General features: G+C 34.9%; 1 protein-coding gene across 24 annotated transcripts in view; it reads left to right on the forward strand.

Moving 5' to 3' along the window:
- BAZ2B (bromodomain adjacent to zinc finger domain 2B) overlaps positions 1 to 17,237 on the forward strand; it is a 419,408-nt gene that overhangs the window by 282,539 nt on the left and 119,632 nt on the right. For 15 of the 24 annotated variants that reach the window (XM_063645961.1, XM_063645969.1, XM_063645960.1 and 12 more), the window contains 5 exons: positions 1,448 to 2,054; positions 3,660 to 3,953; positions 5,544 to 5,604; positions 6,361 to 6,469; positions 6,738 to 6,839. In XM_063645961.1, coding sequence (XP_063502031.1) covers positions 1,448 to 2,054; positions 3,660 to 3,953; positions 5,544 to 5,604; positions 6,361 to 6,469; positions 6,738 to 6,839 — 1,173 coding nt within the window. The remainder of the gene's footprint in view (positions 1 to 1,447; positions 2,055 to 3,659; positions 3,954 to 5,543; positions 5,605 to 6,360; positions 6,470 to 6,737; positions 6,840 to 17,237) is intronic. The other 9 variants (XM_063645970.1, XM_063645976.1, XM_063645981.1 and 6 more) reach the window with 2 other exon arrangements.

Raw genomic sequence — 17,237 nt, forward strand, 5'->3', positions numbered from 1 at the left:
AATTGGTTACTCTGGAATGTTACTGCGCAAAGGCACACTATAGTAGATCCCACAGAATGTTGAATGTCCATCTCCACCAGCTTAGTGTCTTAAATCTTTGCTTCAAAGAAGTTCTTGCTCAGGAAGTTATTCATTCAGCAACCTAAAATTGTTTTTTGAGTACATATCAAGCACAGGGTTCTGAGCAATGTCTTAGGAAGACCATGAAGGTGAATAAATGAGTGTTTCTACCCTGAGGAATTTATCAAAGACTTTAAGTTATCTCCTTAGAGGTTTAAGGCATATAGGCATATGCTATGTATACTAAAGGTGGTATGGCATAAGAGTACATATAGTCACCAACTTAGAATTGTTTGACTTGGCCGGGTGCAGTGGGTCACGCCTGTAATCCCAGCACTTTGGGAGGCCAAGGCAGGCGGATCATGAGGTCAAGAGATCGAGACCATCCTGGCCAACATGGTGCAGCCCCATCTCTACTAAAAATACAAAAATTAGCTGGGCATGGTGGTGCGTGCCTGTAGTCCCAGCTACTTGGGAGGCTGAGGCAGGAGAATCGCTTGAAACCGGGAGGCAGAGGTTGCAGTGAGCTGAGATCGTGCCACTGCACTCCAGCCTGGTGACAGAGCAAGACTCCATCTCAAAAAAAAAAAAAAAAGAATTCTTTGACTTATGATCTTTCAACTTTACAATGGCACGAATGCTATACACATTCAGTAGAAATTGGTACAATAGTCCCTTGATGCTGGGCAGCAGCAGTGAGCCACAGCTCCTGGTCGGCCACATGATAACAAGGGCAGACAACCGATACTCTACAGTGTACTGTGTTGGTAGGTTATTTTGCTCAACTTTAGGCTAATGTAAGTGTTTTCAGTACATTTAAGGTAGTCTAGACTAAGCTGTGATGTTTGGTAGGTTAGGTGTATTGTATCTATTTTTGACTTCATGATATTTTCAACTTTCCATGAGTTTATGGGGAAGTCACCCCATGGCAAGCTGAGGAGCATCTATATAAAGAGGTAAAGGAGTTCAAAGGAAAGACGCAAAGAATGCTTCTGGCTGGAAAATGTGGAAAGCTTCTTGGTTTGGATCTTGAAGAATAAACAGTATTTTGTCAGCTTGAAATTTCTAAGAGGAGGCTATTTTATGCAAAGAAAATGGTTTTAGGTTTGGATTATTGTGAAAATGGAAGCAACAGTAAAGAGAGGAGGATAGTCAAAAGGCATATAATTTTTAATGGGGAAAAACTAATTAAATTTTAATAAATTACCGCCAAAATGTAGCAACCAGCTAGTCATAGCTGTTGCTACTTTTACAGCATTTGTATGTCATGATTTAAATTTGTATATGATATGATAGCTATAATTTGTTTTCAGATATTGAAAGCAAATAAAAGCAATCTTTGTTATGTGGTACATTTTGTTGTGTTTTTTAACTTATGTTTCAACAGGAACAATATAAACAGGCATTCCCATCACAGTTAAAGAAACAAGAGTCATCTAAGAGCCTGAAGAAGGTTATTGCAGCTTTGTCAAATCCAAAAGCAACCTCTAGTTCACCAGCACATCCAAAACAAACATTAGAAAACAACCACCCAAATCCATTCTTGACAAATGCACTTTTAGGTAATCACCAACCAAATGGAGTTATTCAAAGTGTCATTCAAGAAGCTCCTCTAGCACTTACTACCAAAACTAAAATGCAGAGCAAGATTAATGAAAACATTGCTGCTGCAAGTAGCACCCCTTTTTCCTCACCTGTAAATTTGTGTACAAGTGGGAGAAGAACCCCTGGCAATCAGACACCTGTAATGCCCTCTGCCTCTCCCATCCTGCATAGTCAAGGGAAGGAAAAAGCAGTTAGCAATAATGTAAACCCAGTAAAAACACAGCATCACTCCCATCCTGCAAAATCTTTAGTGGAACAATTCAGAGGAACAGATTCAGACATTCCCAGTAGTAAAGATTCTGAAGATTCAAATGAGGATGAAGAGGAAGATGATGAGGAAGAAGATGAGGAAGATGATGAAGATGATGAATCTGATGACAGCCAATCAGGTTATTTTCATTTTAAAATTTAAAGTATTTCTCTAAATGCTATGTGAACCAAACATTTTAAAGGATTTCTTAATTCATACTTAAAATCAATGTCATTTACTATGTTTCACACAACTTTGTGCATTTCTATAATGAGCTTGTAAAATATAGGAGTAATTGATACTGGAAATCCTAAGTCAGATTCTCAGCTTGTTATTCATTTGACATTAAACAAATAATCACTTTAGGGAGAATACAAATGATGCATAAATTAAGACATAATTTCATCAACTTCCTTAATTTTTATTTCATTCAGGACCACTCTTTTTTCATTTCTTCTGCTACTTGTTAAAATGTATCACCAGCTGTTTTGAACAAAGATAAAATTATAGTCATTCAGAAAGTACCAAAAACCTAAATCTCTATGAATGTTCATCAATAACAGAAAATTTGTTAAATAACATATAGAGGACTCTCTGATTTAATTTTGAGTCACTTTTTTTTTTCTTTTTGCTGGGTCTGGGGTTAACTTCTTTGCATTTTTATTTTCCTTCCCTCTCCTCATTCCACAGAAGATTGAAAATATAAAATACAAGAGAGCTTAAATTGTGAATACAAAAATGAAATACATATTATAAACGTCTGTGGATTTGTTACTGGTCAACTACAGATTCAACTAATTTTTTTTAGCAGCTAATATGAATAGGAAAATATACTCAGCTGTACAATTTAAAGTGTCTATAAGTTAAAAACAAACTTCGTGCTCAGGGTAAGAACCACTCTTCCTGGGGTTTCCATAAAACAACTTTGTATGTTAGATCATAAATATCAATATTCATAGCTTTTAAAACTAACTTTTATAATGAATTTCAATATAGGCAAATGGTATAACACAAACCAGAATTCCACAGAAGCTATTGTACTGTGAACTATGAGGAAACAGTCTAAGTGTCACTCCTATGTTTATCAAGTTTAATCTAGTAATAGATTTTACATATGTAGAGGAACGGATGCATCATACATAGAACTACGTAGCTAGAACAAACTTAAACTATTGAATTATCCTACTATAATTATTTCTGTAAGCCTGGTTTTTTGAGAGGCCTGAAAAGCCTGATGAAGTCTTGTATGTAAATAGAAAAACTGCAGCCAAAAGACCAAGAATCTCCTGTTTAAAATTGTTTTCTTTTACTCCAAAGCCAAAATGGAAGTATGATGGTAGTTCCAGATTTCTCTTTCTCATATTTGACTTACTGTACTTCATAAACCACTGGAATCTGTTAATTTGAACAGTCAATTTAATCCCCTCTTTTACTTTAGTTTCTCTGTTAAATAAAAAATTATTTTGATGCCATTAAGCAGAACTCATCATGTGAATAGTGTCACATGAGAACTGTTTTATGATTAAAGTGTTGAGTAAAACTTACACTTAAAAAAATTTTTTTGAAGATTGATAGCCTACATACACTGTTCTCAAATAGCTTATAACATTTACTCTGTAGGAAAATTGCTCATTTGAGTTCTCATTCACAGGTGCTGGTTCCTGAGCTAGTCCATTTAGACACAAACTGCAAATTATTGGTGATTATCTAGTTATAATATACAAATGCTTCTTTTACTTCCCAGAATCAGATAGTAATTCAGAATCAGATACAGAAGGATCAGAAGAAGAAGATGATGATGATAAAGACCAAGATGAATCAGATAGTGATACTGAAGGAGAGAAAACTTCAATGAAACTGAATAAAACAACTTCCTCTGTCAAAAGCCCTTCCATGAGTCTCACAGCTCACTCAACACCTCGTAACCTCCACATAGCAAAAGCCCCAGGCTCTGCTCCTGCTGCCTTATGTTCTGAATCCCAGTCACCTGCTTTTCTTGGTACATCTTCTTCCACACTTACTTCAAGCCCACACTCTGGTACCTACACTTTATTTTTATTATTCTAAAGTAGAAGTCAAACCATAGCAAGAATATTTATTGATAGAGTGTTCTGGAGATGATCTCACTCAATCAAGATTAAAGTTAGATTTTAGGTTGGCTAAGGAAGGTGAGCATGTATTTTCAAAGGATATGACTCATTACCTAGTCTTTCCCCCGCCGAGTTTCCAGTTTAAGGATCTGATTGATGACAGTTCCTTTGGTTTTGAACCTTTCTGCTTTTGTGTTCAGTTTGTGCTTCTAGAATATAGAATTTAATTGACAGTTGGACTTTTTTGTACAGTTGACCCTTGAACAACGCAGGATTTAGGGGCACTGGCCCCACACACAATCGAAAATCTACATCTAACTTTTGGCTCCTCAGAAACTTAACTGTTAGCCTACTATTGACCAGAAGCCTTACTGATAACATGAGTAGTCAATTAACATATGTTGTATGTGTTATATACTGTATTCTTAAAATGAAGAGAAAAGAAAAATGTTAGTAAGAAAATCATAAGCAAGAGGAAATATATTGACTCTTCATTACGTGGAAGTGGATCATTATAAAGATCTTCATTCTCATCTTCATGTTGAACAGGCTAAGGAGGAGAAGGATTGGTCTTGCTGTTTCGTGGGTGGCAGAGGCAGAGGAAAATCTGAATATAAGTGGACTCACGCAGTTCAAACCCATATTGTTCAAGGGCCAACTGTACTTTATAAAAAAGCTCACTTGGTTACTTAAGATGCTATCTGCCCAACATATAGCCAGTGTCATTTCTATTAGAGAGTAGCATTCTTATTCCATTAACATGCCATGTCCTTTTTTTTCCTATTTGACTTTTTATAAATTCCTAGAGGTCTTCATTAAAGATTTCTACATTCAATATTCCACAACTACTCTCAGTTCTCATTCAGTGTCTAAGAAAATGTAGATGTATATAGTAAAATATTTTGTTGTTTTACTTATTTCACTCTCGTCAATTTCTAGCTTTATTTTCATTTACCACATACCAATATGACAGCCTACTAATTTTAGATGAACTTATTTGTGTTTGTGAAACTTGATCTCGGTCTTAGAAAATTTTTACATAAAATCATAATCCTGTTCCTTGGTGGTTTAGGTTAATTAAAAGACCTGGTAGTGTTTTTGACTATGGATTTATATGGACATAGAAATTAAATCGTCTTTAAATATATGAGCCAGCTGTTGAAATTTTTCAGCATCCGAAAACTCCTGTTTTCAAAGTCAACAATTTAAATAGATTTTCTGAAACCTCTATTTCTCTCCTGCTTCTCTAGCCATTTCTTTAATAATACAATGACAGGAAAGGTATATTTTTACCTTGGATTGTATTTTCTTTAGAGAGAAAAACTAGTTATTCTGTCACTCAGACCCAAAGGAAGAAAAAAGCCCCCTGCCTTATACAGTGTTTTATTGAAAACCATCTAAAAATAATGTATAAATTACAGAAATACACTAAATCCAAGTTATTAACATATACTTTTTTAAAGAAAAGTTTCTAAACTATCAAGATTATTATCTATATTAATGAATGTTTTATATTAACCAATTGAATTTTTTTAAAGGCACTTCCAAAAGAAGAAGAGTAACAGATGAACGTGAACTGCGTATTCCATTGGAATATGGGTATGCGAAATAAGGTTTTCCTTTTTCTTTTTCCCCCATATATTTATGCATGTTTGGTGTATACTTGATTTCTCATTCTCTACAATTAATAGAAGAAGTACATAGCTGCATAGTATTTATTAGAGCAGAAGAGCCAGAGCAAAGGGCAAGGAATTCAGTATATCAGAAAACTGAAATTAATCCTGTTTCCTGGAGGTATGGCAGAGCTGGGGTGGGATGATACAGCCAAGTAGGAACGTGACTGAAAAAGAACCAAGAGCAAATCAGATGGCAAAGGGCAGGAGTACATGAGACTGTGAGAAATTTTTGTGAAGATAGAATTAAAGGACGGTAAAAGCCACTTCGGTCAAAATTGAGGGACTCAACCAGAGTTTGGCTAAAATGGTTTCAGCTTTTAGACTGAATGTACATGAACCCCAAGCAGCAGAGAGCCAGATTTACTTTACTCGTCCCTTAAAGCTTTTCAGATGTAAAAAGTCAGCACACATTGACATGTTACTCAAATGTCAGAGTACCCAAAGTAATCAAGTATGATTTCTAAAAATTTTGATGGAGTTTAATATATAAATTGAATAATTAATTTTTTAGTTGAATTAGCTAAAAATCTACATAATTTTGATAGTTAATATATTTGGGTTGTTTGAGGAGTTTATTTTTGTTTTCATTTTTTGTTTTCTAGAGAACATGTATACTTTAACTTATTTTTAATTTTTAAAAGCTTAAGTATGTCATAACCTTCATTTCTGTTATGTGTAGCTGGCAGAGAGAGACAAGAATAAGAAACTTTGGAGGGCGCCTTCAAGGAGAAGTAGCATATTATGCTCCATGTGGAAAGAAACTTAGGCAGTACCCTGAAGTAATAAAGGTACATACTTTTCACCAAATAATGTACATTTGGTGCCTATTAAGCATGATCATGGACAAAAAAAAAGTGTACTCCTTTCTCAGATAAAGTTCCTTGATACTAAATATTCTCTTGTATGGGACTATTGTACTTAACCTAAATTGATCTCCTATAAATTTAGAGCCCCTTGATAGAATATGCAAAACATTAGTGTCCTGAAGCTAGCTATACATCAAAGCTGGGTTGTAATTATTAAAACCTGAAGTGGAAAAATATGTGATTTTTTCAGTATCTCAGCAGAAATGGAATAATGGATATCTCAAGGGACAATTTCAGCTTCAGTGCAAAAATAAGAGTGGGTGACTTCTATGAAGCCAGAGATGGACCGCAGGTATCCACTTTTTAAAAAGTATAGTCTTTGAACCAAATAGTACCATAACCTAAATGAAGTAAATTTCACTACACTCTGGAGCATTGCCTTTCTTTAATTAGTTCATATGGCTATACATATAACTTTGTGGTAAGCACTTATTAAGGCCTCAATTAACTATGTTTCAGTAACAAGGAGCTTTGACATAATAGGTATCTTTTTCATATTTAAGTAAACTTTTTCTGTTTATTAATTCAACCAATAACTTTACAGTTTATATAGGTATAAAAGCATCTGCATGTTCATATGAAATATAGGAAAACATTAGTTTCCTGAAAAGTACAGCTAGTTTTAAAAACTAATTTGAATATGAAGACCCTATTATTATAAGTCAGTCCAAAAGAGGATATATATGCCCTAGTGTTTTGGAAGAATCTTGCCCATTTGATTATGCCACACTATATGATGCATTTTCACAAGTTTGACAAGTTTTTCTTTTTGTCGTTTCTTAAAATTAGGTGAATGAAATTTCTGCTTTTTGCAGAAATTCAGTTTTTACATTAAGTGGTACACATTTCTGAACGTATCACCACAGCTCCCTTTGAGCTTACGGTGTTAAGTACACATCCTCACCAGTCAGCAAAAAGAACCCACCAAGGAGATCTCATTTCCTGTATGTTTTCTTTAATGCTTTCCCTTTATTCCTTAGTTGTGTTCAGCTGCATGTGCTTATTATTCCCTTTAGCTGCATTGAAAGGGGTCCCAGTTAAGGAGTGATGAAACCTAGATTCTTGTTAATCCGTGAAATACTCTTGTAATTCTGAACAATAACAAAATAATGCCCCCTTTTGCCTCCACTTTATCTGCCAAATAGAAACGATTATAATTACACTTCTTGTCTCATAGGATTATGGCAAGATTAAAATGAGATCATATGCATAAAAATGTTTCAAAAGGCTAAAATGCTCAGCCAGCTGAAGTTGATATTTTCTTTCTTCGTTGAACCTCTCTCTCTTCTGTCCCATTATAATGCATAGAAAATTTTTTTGGCAATTAATATTTTCTTTGTGAATAGGGAGCTTTTCTATCCTATCTTACCCTTTAATTTTATAATTTTGAAATGGAAAAGGTCTCCCTCATTCTGCAAGAGGTTTATTTTGAGTTTGGAAGCTTAAAGGAATTTTTTAAGGTCACACACAAGGCTGAGACATAACTAGAACTCAAGGTTTCTGAAAAAGTAATCTTTTGCATACATCATGTAACCTATTTTCTATTGTAGTCCATGACTTTTAAAGAAAGAAGTTATGTCCAGATCTACCTGTCTCTTTATTGGTAGTTCTAAAATGTCAAAATGGGTTTATCTGAGATTTATAGAAATATATGGAAATATATTCTAGGGTTTTCTATTTTTTTAAAACAAAATATTTTGACTTAGACTAAATCTGTCACCAGATTCTTAGAATTTTAGTGAACCACAGTGTTACACATTCTATATACACGATATCAATTTTAAAGTCATAAAACATATTAGAAACTTTAATCGTTTTAAAAATCTTTGTTTCATGTTGTCAGATTCTTACTTGTATTATTTATGCCAAAGATATCTTTGTGATTTTAAGTTCACTAGATTTTTGTTCGGAGAGGAAAGCTAATTGCTATTTAACATATAAAGGATTTTTAGTTTTATATCAGTGATAATTAGACCTAATCTATAAAGCCTCATTACACAGAGTAGAATGTTCCTTGACATGCATTCACTTTTTATTCAATATAATCAGTGTTTTCCAAATGCATACTGTCTTGTTGAGATCAATTCCAATCAAGGAAATAGGATGAATTACTAAAGCCAAATATGTTAAGCTGCCAACATTTCAGCAGAATGCTAGGGGAAAACATTCATAATTTTGAGAGCAGTTCTTTTAGCTAAAACCAAAATTAGTATGCAAGAATTCAGGATACTTTTAAAAAACAATTAAAGGTAAGTCATCCAAAAAAGTGTTCTAGTTAATTAATTAGAGATGCATATAGTTATAATACCATGTACATTTTTATATACTGGATTGTGTGATTAATAGGTTTAAGCATATGGTTAACTGGAAATGTATATCATTATATAAGAATGTTCTCTGGGCCGGGCGAGGTGGCTCACGCTTGTAATCCCAGCACTTTGGGAGGCCGAGGCGGGCGGATCACGAGGTCAGGAGATCGAGACCACGGTGAAACCCCGTCTCTACTAAAAATACAGAAAATTAGCCGGGCGTGGTGGCGGGCGCCTGTAGTCCCAGCTACTCGGAGAGGCTGAGGCAGGAGAATGGCGTGAACCCAGGAGGCGGAGCTTGCAGTGAGCCGAGATTGCGCCACTGCACTCCAGCCTGGGCGACAGAGCGAGACTCTGTCTCAAAAAAAAAAAAAAAAGAATATTCTCTGAAAACCAAGATTATATATTTTTGTTATAGTAATTATAATGTGAAATAATTTTGATCACCCTAAATTCTGTAGAAGATGTAAAATATAGTGTGGCACAAAGCTACTGTTACCATGCAGTGATGATAATATGTATTTACAATATATCTGCTTTTGTGCAAATTGTATAAGTGGTTTGATGATGAAACGTTTAAAAACTGTGCATATTAAAAGACTAGAAGGAAATGTGTCAAAACTAATAATGGATGTAATGGTGATAACAATGGATTTTTTTTGCTTTCTACATTTTTTGCATGTTGTGTCTTTTCTAAAATTTGCTTGTTTTATGTATATAATGTGAAAAACAGGCCGGGCGTTGTGGCTCACGCCTGTAACCCCAGCACTTTGGGAGGCTGAGGCGGGCGGATCACTTGAGCTCCGGAGTTCAAGACCAGCCTAGCCAATGTGGCAAAACCCCTTCTCTACTAAAAATACAAAAATTAGCTGGGCATGGTGGTGGGCACCTGTAGTCCCAGCTACTTGGGAGGCTGAGTAGGGAGAATTGCTTGAACCTGGGAGGTGGAGGTTGCAGTGAGCCGAGATGACGCCACTGCACTCCAGCCTGGGCGACAGAGTGAGACTCCATCTAAAAAAACAACAGAAAAACAATTTCCTGTCTTTTAAAAGTAAATACCCCTATTCTTTGTAATTCAATAAAACTGAGAATTCATAGTTTTCCAAATGCATGGAGATTGTACAAAATGATCTTAAATGTTGCCACTACAGTTTTCCAAGCTTCATGTATCTATTGGGATGTTTGATAGCAAATGAAATGCTGTATTTGTGGATTCATTAGTACAGTCAGCCCTCCATATCTGTGTTTTCTGCATTTGTGGATTCAAGCAATTGTGGGTTGAAAATTCTCAGGAAAAAAAAATGTATCTGTACTCAACATGTACAGACATTTTTCCTTGTCATTCTCTAAACAATATGATGTAACAACTATTTACATAACATTTACATTGTGTTTACTATTATAAGTAATCTGGAGATGATTTAAAGTATATAGGAGTATAGGTATAGGTTATATGCCAATACTGTGTTATTTTTATTCAGGGACTTGAATATCTGCAGATACTGGTATTCATAGAGGGAGGTCCTGGATACCAAGGGACAACTCTATTCTTAATCACTCTCCTATTAAAACATTTTCCTGGGAAGTATATTTTTTCATCATTTTTTAATCTTAAAACATATCCCAAAACCCCCAACATTAGTTCTATATGGTCTAATTTTACTTAACACATTACAAAAATTGCATCAGCAGAATTCCAATTCTCCATATATTATATATAAAATTTAGGAGATAATACTTTCTGCCAGAAGATAATATCTGCATTGCAGAATTCTGGGTTTTTCTCTAGTCTATCGAGAGAATGATTTATTCTTTCCAGGAGTATAATTTACATAAAAGGCCATTCATCTCAACATTAAATACTAAAGAAGTAAAAAAGTTAATTGAAAACAAAAACAAGTCCCCTTACTCTCAAAGTCTATACAGCAACCTGTGATAAATCTGAAAGAGAAGCAACAGCCCATCAATATTTTATTTCAGAAAAGATAAAATCATTAATTTTTCTTACGTTTAAGAATTTCTTTGTTGCTAATATTATTTTTAAAGAAAAAAGCCCATAATTGAAAAAAACTTTTTTCTTTAAAAAAATATTATTGTGGCATATTTACATGCAAGAAACTGAAATCGTTTTTAAGCATGTAGTTTGATGCTTTTCTTAGGGACACAGTGCTTTATTTATTTTTCTCTCAACTTTTATTGTAGGCTCAGGGGTATGTGTACAGGTTTGCTAAGCGGGCAAGCTGTGCATCACTGAGGTTCAGTGTACAAATGATCCTGGAGCACAGTACCTGATTGGTAGTTTTTCAACCCCCAGCCCCACCCCCCGCCACCACTCTCCCTGCTCAAGTAGTCTCCAGTGTCTACTGTTCACATCTTTGTGTTTGTGGATATTCAATGTTTAGCTCTCACTTGTGAAAACATGTGATGTTTTCTGTTCCTGCATTATCTCACTTAGGTGATGGCCTCCATATGCATCCATGTTGTTACAAAGGATAAGATATCATTCTTTCTGTGGCTGCATAGTATTCCTGGGTGTATATATACCATTTTCTTTATTCAGTCCACTGTTGATAGGCATATAGGTTGATTCCATGTCTTTGCTATTGTGAATAGTGCTGCAATGAACATGTGAGGGCATGTGTCTTTTTGGTAGAACAATTTATTTTCCTTTGGGTATATACCCAGTAGTGGGATTGCTGGGTCTAATGGTAGTTCTGTTTTAAGTTCTTTGAGGAATCTCCACATTGCTTTCCACAGTGGCTAAACTAATTGACATTCCTACTAGCAGTGTATAAAGTGTTCCCTTTTCTCTGCAACCTTGCCAACAACTATTGTTTTTTGAGGTTTTAATAATAGCCATTCTTTTTTTTTTTTTTTTTTTTTTTTGAGATGGAGTCTTGCTCTGTCACCCAGGCTGGAGTGCAGTGGTGCCATCTGGGCTCACTGCAAGCCCCGCCTCCCAGGTTCACACCATTCTCCTGCCTCAGCCTCCTGAGTAGCTGGGACTACAGACGCCCGCCACTGCGCCCAGCTAATTTTTTTGTATTTTTAGTAGAGACGGGGTTTCACGGTGTTAGCCAGGATGGTGTCAATCTCCTGACCTCATGATCCGCCTGCTTTGGCCTCCCAAAGTACTGAGATTACAGGTGTGAGCCACCGCACCTGGCCAACAATAGCCATTCTGACTAGTGTCAGAATGAGATAGTATTTCATTGTGGTTTGGATTTGCATTTCTTTAATGATTAAGGGTGTTGAGCATTTCTGTGTATATTTGTTGGCTCCATGTATCTTTTTTTCAGGAGTGTTTGTTCACGTCCATTTTTAATGGGGTTATTTTTTGTTTGTTGAATTAAGTTTCTTATAGAGTCTCGATATTGCACCTTTGTCAGATATACAGTTTGTGAATATTGCTCCCATTCTGTAGGTTGTCTGTGATAGTTTCTTTTGCTGTACAGAAGCTCTAGTTTAATTAGGTCTCACTTGTCAATTTTTATTTTTTTTGCAGTTGCTTTTAGGGACTTAGTAATAAATTCTTTGCCAAGGCTGATGTTCAGAATGGTATTTCCTAGGTTTCTTCCTAGGAATTTAAGTCTTTAATCCATGTAGAGTTAATTTTTGTATATGGTGAAAGGAAGGGGTCCAGTTTCAATATTCTGCATACGTCTAGCCAGTTATCCCAGCACTATTTATTGAATAGAGGATTTCTTTCTCCATTGCTTGTTATTGTTGACTTAGTCAAAATCAGGTGGTCATGGGTGTGCAGTCTTATTTCTGAGTTCTCTGTCCTGTTCCATTGCTCTGTGTGTCTGTTTTTGTACCAGTACCATGCTGTTTTGGTTACTGTAGCCTTGTAGTATACTTGGAAGTCAGGTAAGTGTGATGCCTCCAGCTTTGTTCTTTTAGCTTAGATTGCTTTGGCAATTTAGGCTCTTTAGGTTTCATATGAATTTTAGAATAGTTTTTTCTGATTCTGTGAAAAATTACGTTGATGGTTTGATAGGAATAAGCATTGAATCTGTAAATTACTTTGGGCAATATGGCCATTTTGACAATATTGATTCTTCCTATCCATGAGCATAGAACTTTTTTCCATTTGTTTGTGTCTTCTCTGATTGCTTTCAGCAGTGTTTTGTAATTTTTGTTGTAGCGATCTTTCACCTCCTTGGATAGCTATATTCCTAGGTATTTTATTCTTTTTGTGGCTATTATTATAAATGAGATTGCGTTCTTGATTTGGCTGTCAGCTTGGATGCTATTGGCGTATAGAAATGTTATTGATTTTTGTATATTGATTTTGTATCGTCAAACTTTACTGAACTCGTTTATCAGTCCTAGAAGCTTTTTGTAAAAGCCTTTAGGGTTTTCTAGGTATAGAATCGTATTGTCTCTTAAGACAGATAGTTTGATTTTCTGTCTTCCTATTTGGATGACTTTTATTTTTTCTTGTTGAATACCATGGATATTTTGCTTAATCATTTTTTGATTCAAGATATTTCTGGGCTTAAGATATGATTATATATGTATTTATTAATATTAACAGCAAGCAATTGTTGAAAATATTAACTAACTTTTGTATAGTACAATAAGATGAGAGGTGTGTGAGCTTATATTTATTAAAATTTAGGTAAACTAATCATTTACTGAAGGACAACAATGTAATTATTACCTTTAAAAAAGGAGATTCCCTTAATTCAAGAAAATAGGATTACAAATGAAACGGGGATAAAAGGCCCAGCACAGTGGCTCATACCTGTAATCCCAACACTTTGGGAGGCCAAGACAGGAGGATTACTTAAGTCTGGGAGTTCAAGACTAGCCTGAGCAATGTATCAAGACTCCAGCTCCACAAATAATAAAAATATTACCTGGGCATGGTGCTGCATGCCTGTAGTCCCAGCTCCCTGGGAGGCTGAGGTGGAAGGACTGCTTTAGCCCACGAGTTTGAGACTACAGAGAACTATGATCATGCCATTGTACTCCAGCCTAGGTGACAGATTGAGACCCTGTCTCTAATTTAAAAAAAAAAAAAAAAAAAAAAAGGAAAGAAAGAAATAGGGAATAAGATACACTTAATATATCCATTATCAGTTTTATTTGTTTTGGTCCACAGATGTAGTGAGGAATTTGTAGAATCGGCTACTTTTCAGCATACTGATAGTTTTCAAACACTTCTTACCAGCTTCTGTAAAAATCTTGATTTTAGAGGAGTGATAGACTTCATGGAACAAAACAATTGTAATACTCTATATAAGCCTATGCTGTACTGGCTGGCTACCTTTTAATGAATTTCTGTTAGCAGTTTTAGAAACACCTTTGAAAATGGGTAAGGTAAATAAATTTCCTACAGACTTCTGTTTCATCACATTATAAAAAAATTGTTGAATAAAATGTCATTGTTTTTATTTTACTTTGTGTTTGATTGTCAGAATAAAAGAAAGTAAGGTTGAGCTAGACAGATTTTGGTAATAAAATAGCATTATTTTTATTTACCTAAGTATAATACTAAGGTAAGAGGTATTTACATATTTCTTAGGAATAGAGGAAGGCATCAAAATAAATTAATAACGTATTATTTTGAAATATATGATGATCTACCTTGAAAAGCATTTTTTGTGAATTGTAGAAAGCTATACATCTAAGCATAAAGACCTTAACTTTATTTTTTTCAACCAGGAGGTTTAGAAGCATTAGAATATGGAATATCTACTGTTACCAGGCCAAAAAAAGCATAAAATTGAAAGATGCAAAGAAGAAGCAAGTTTAAAATGACTCCGAAAACGTTGCTTTTTTTCTTCGAGATGTTGCATTTAGAAAAAAGTACAGTGTTTCTTCTTTTTAATGCACAAGCCATAAAAAGTAAAATGTCTACAGTTCTTAATGAAAAGAGCCTTTTTTTCTGAGTCATTTAATCAGTAAATATTTGTGGCAAATACTTCATGTGCTGGGCATTTTTTTCCGTAAGTAGATGTCCCCTAAAGGCATTTTCCCATAGAGCAAATTGTGAATACACCTTTCAGTACAGAAATTAAGTTGAAAGCCTGAATTTGAAGAAAAACTAATGTTCATAGAGAAACTGGAGAATACGAAAAAATGATTGTTGGTTTAGAGAAGCTTATTCTCTGAGGAAGATAAAACAGTAGGCACAATGGTGCCCAGCTAAAAATTAGGGTTTTGTTAATAAGGAGTAAGAGGAGGCTTCACAGTAAGGTAGGCAACACACAGTTTCTGGCACAAGTATAATGATGGTAATTATTTCGAATTAAGTGAAGAACAAAAGATTGGAAGTCAACAACCAGAGTTCTAATTCAGCTCTGCTGTTAACTGTCACACCTAATGCAGCATAGCCGTGGGCACGAATGGACACTGAGAACATGAAAGATCAGTACCAGAAATCTAAAAGTCTGGAAATTTATGTCACTAATCTACCAGGTAGGATTTTTGTGGCTGGGCAAGGCCTATACTAGGAGGACAACTGTATGAATCCAAGGATATAGGAGGAGGAGATATTGAAAGTCATTGACTATTAGAGGAGGACATACTTTGAGTAAGTAGAAAGCATAGTCAGCATTGGTGGAAACAGTTGTATCAAACCACATCTTTCTCACTTGTTTTTAATAGATGACACCTTTTCTCACGGTTCTTACTCTTTCACATCTTTAAAGTGCTATGTAGTGTATGGTGTAATAAGCTATATGACTAGTGTGGCTTAAGAATATCTGTCATAAAGTTTATAATCTATCACCCTTTCACTACCTACCTCTGGCACTGTTAAGTAGCTAGAAATAGACATAATACTAAACTGAAAAGGCATAAGGAAATCCAACAAAATTTTGATTTTTTTCTCATGATGTTCATTTTTTTACGTGATTGTCAAATTTAGTCGCAAATATTTGATACCTTTTCTTTGCTCATTCCCCAAAGAATTTTTTTTAGTTCTAGCAGGGTAATTTCATATCTTACCTTACTTACACTGAAGCTAACTTAATTCTCTCATCTGTAATGTAAATGCATATAAGAGGTCTTAAAGATCAATTTGCTTTTAGGTGTGACGTTCTAAAAGTTTCATATAAACAAATTGGGAAGTAAAGGATTCTGAAAGTATAATTTCAAAAGGAAAGGTGGTAAAAAATTAACTTTGTTTACTTAAGCTACGGTTAAATTTACTGAAAATTATTTAACCAGAAATCAATTTGGTAAATGACCAATCCACTGAATGACTAATAGGCCTTAAATTGTCAGACCAATTGCCTTAATCCAGATTTAAAACATACCCCACAAATATTTTACTGCCAGAGGCAAGGACTGGAATAGACACAGGTCTCAATCCAGAAAAATATGAGAAGAGTAAAGTCCCTCCATCCACTTATATAACATTGAGCATTCAAGAAGGACAGTACTAGGCATCTCAAATGTTAACTTGGGAAGCTGGGCATCTAGTGGCACAGGATTGTAAATCCATGGTGAAATTGCTGCATCCCAGTCTTGGTGATACTAAAACTTTAAAAATAGTCATCAATAACTTGGCAAATAAATCATTCAGCTAATTTTCTTTTGGTGGACTGGTATACTGCATTTACATAATTATATACTGCTTCCCCCCCCCAAAAAAAAATCAGCTTACAAGTATTTAAAAAATGGGAGCAACAAAAGAAAAAGTCAAGCCAGGATGTGTAAAATTGAATCAGAAATAAAACTTGAGAACACATCCCGTTAAGACCTAAACATGTGGCTGCTAAACCACATATTTACTCTAGCTTTCAGTGAAACGTGGGAAACCCAGTTAATTAGGCAATTTACTGTCTATAAGATAAGGTGAAAACAAACCAGTCCCTCATGAAGGGTTCACCTATCCTTTGGAGTCATTTGTTTATGAAGACTATATAACAGAAATGTTGAAATAGGAAGGTCATACTGAAAATAAATTTCATGATCTCTTTTGAATTTCTGAATACAGAAAATATTTAAGAACTCACTAAAAAGAAATATTTTCTTTCTTTAAAAGTCTGTTTATAAGTCATAAAAAAGTTGAGCAATAAATTTGTTTTCCAGTTTTCTCAAATATTTCTCCATCCTTATTTGTTCAGTAAGAAAACCTCATTGCCACTTATTTCCCTTTTCCATGTTGTTTAGAGACTACTCCAAACCTTAACTGCCTTTCTGGTCTACATTCAGGCTTTCCTCCTTCACATCCGGGCAGTGTTCAATTTCAGCCAGTTCTCTCTCCCAAAAGACGAATGTACTACTCATCTCCCTTTCTAGCTCTAATTCCTGTGCTCTAATCCAGGCCATCATAATTTTTATATGGACAGTTGAGACAACTTTCTCTCCCAAGCTCTAAACTCTTTTTCTAACGCATTACTGAGGGTGTGGTCCTAGGGTCA

Source organism: Symphalangus syndactylus, chromosome 9, assembly GCF_028878055.3.
Source record: "Symphalangus syndactylus isolate Jambi chromosome 9, NHGRI_mSymSyn1-v2.1_pri, whole genome shotgun sequence".
NCBI lineage: Eukaryota > Metazoa > Chordata > Mammalia > Primates > Hylobatidae > Symphalangus > Symphalangus syndactylus.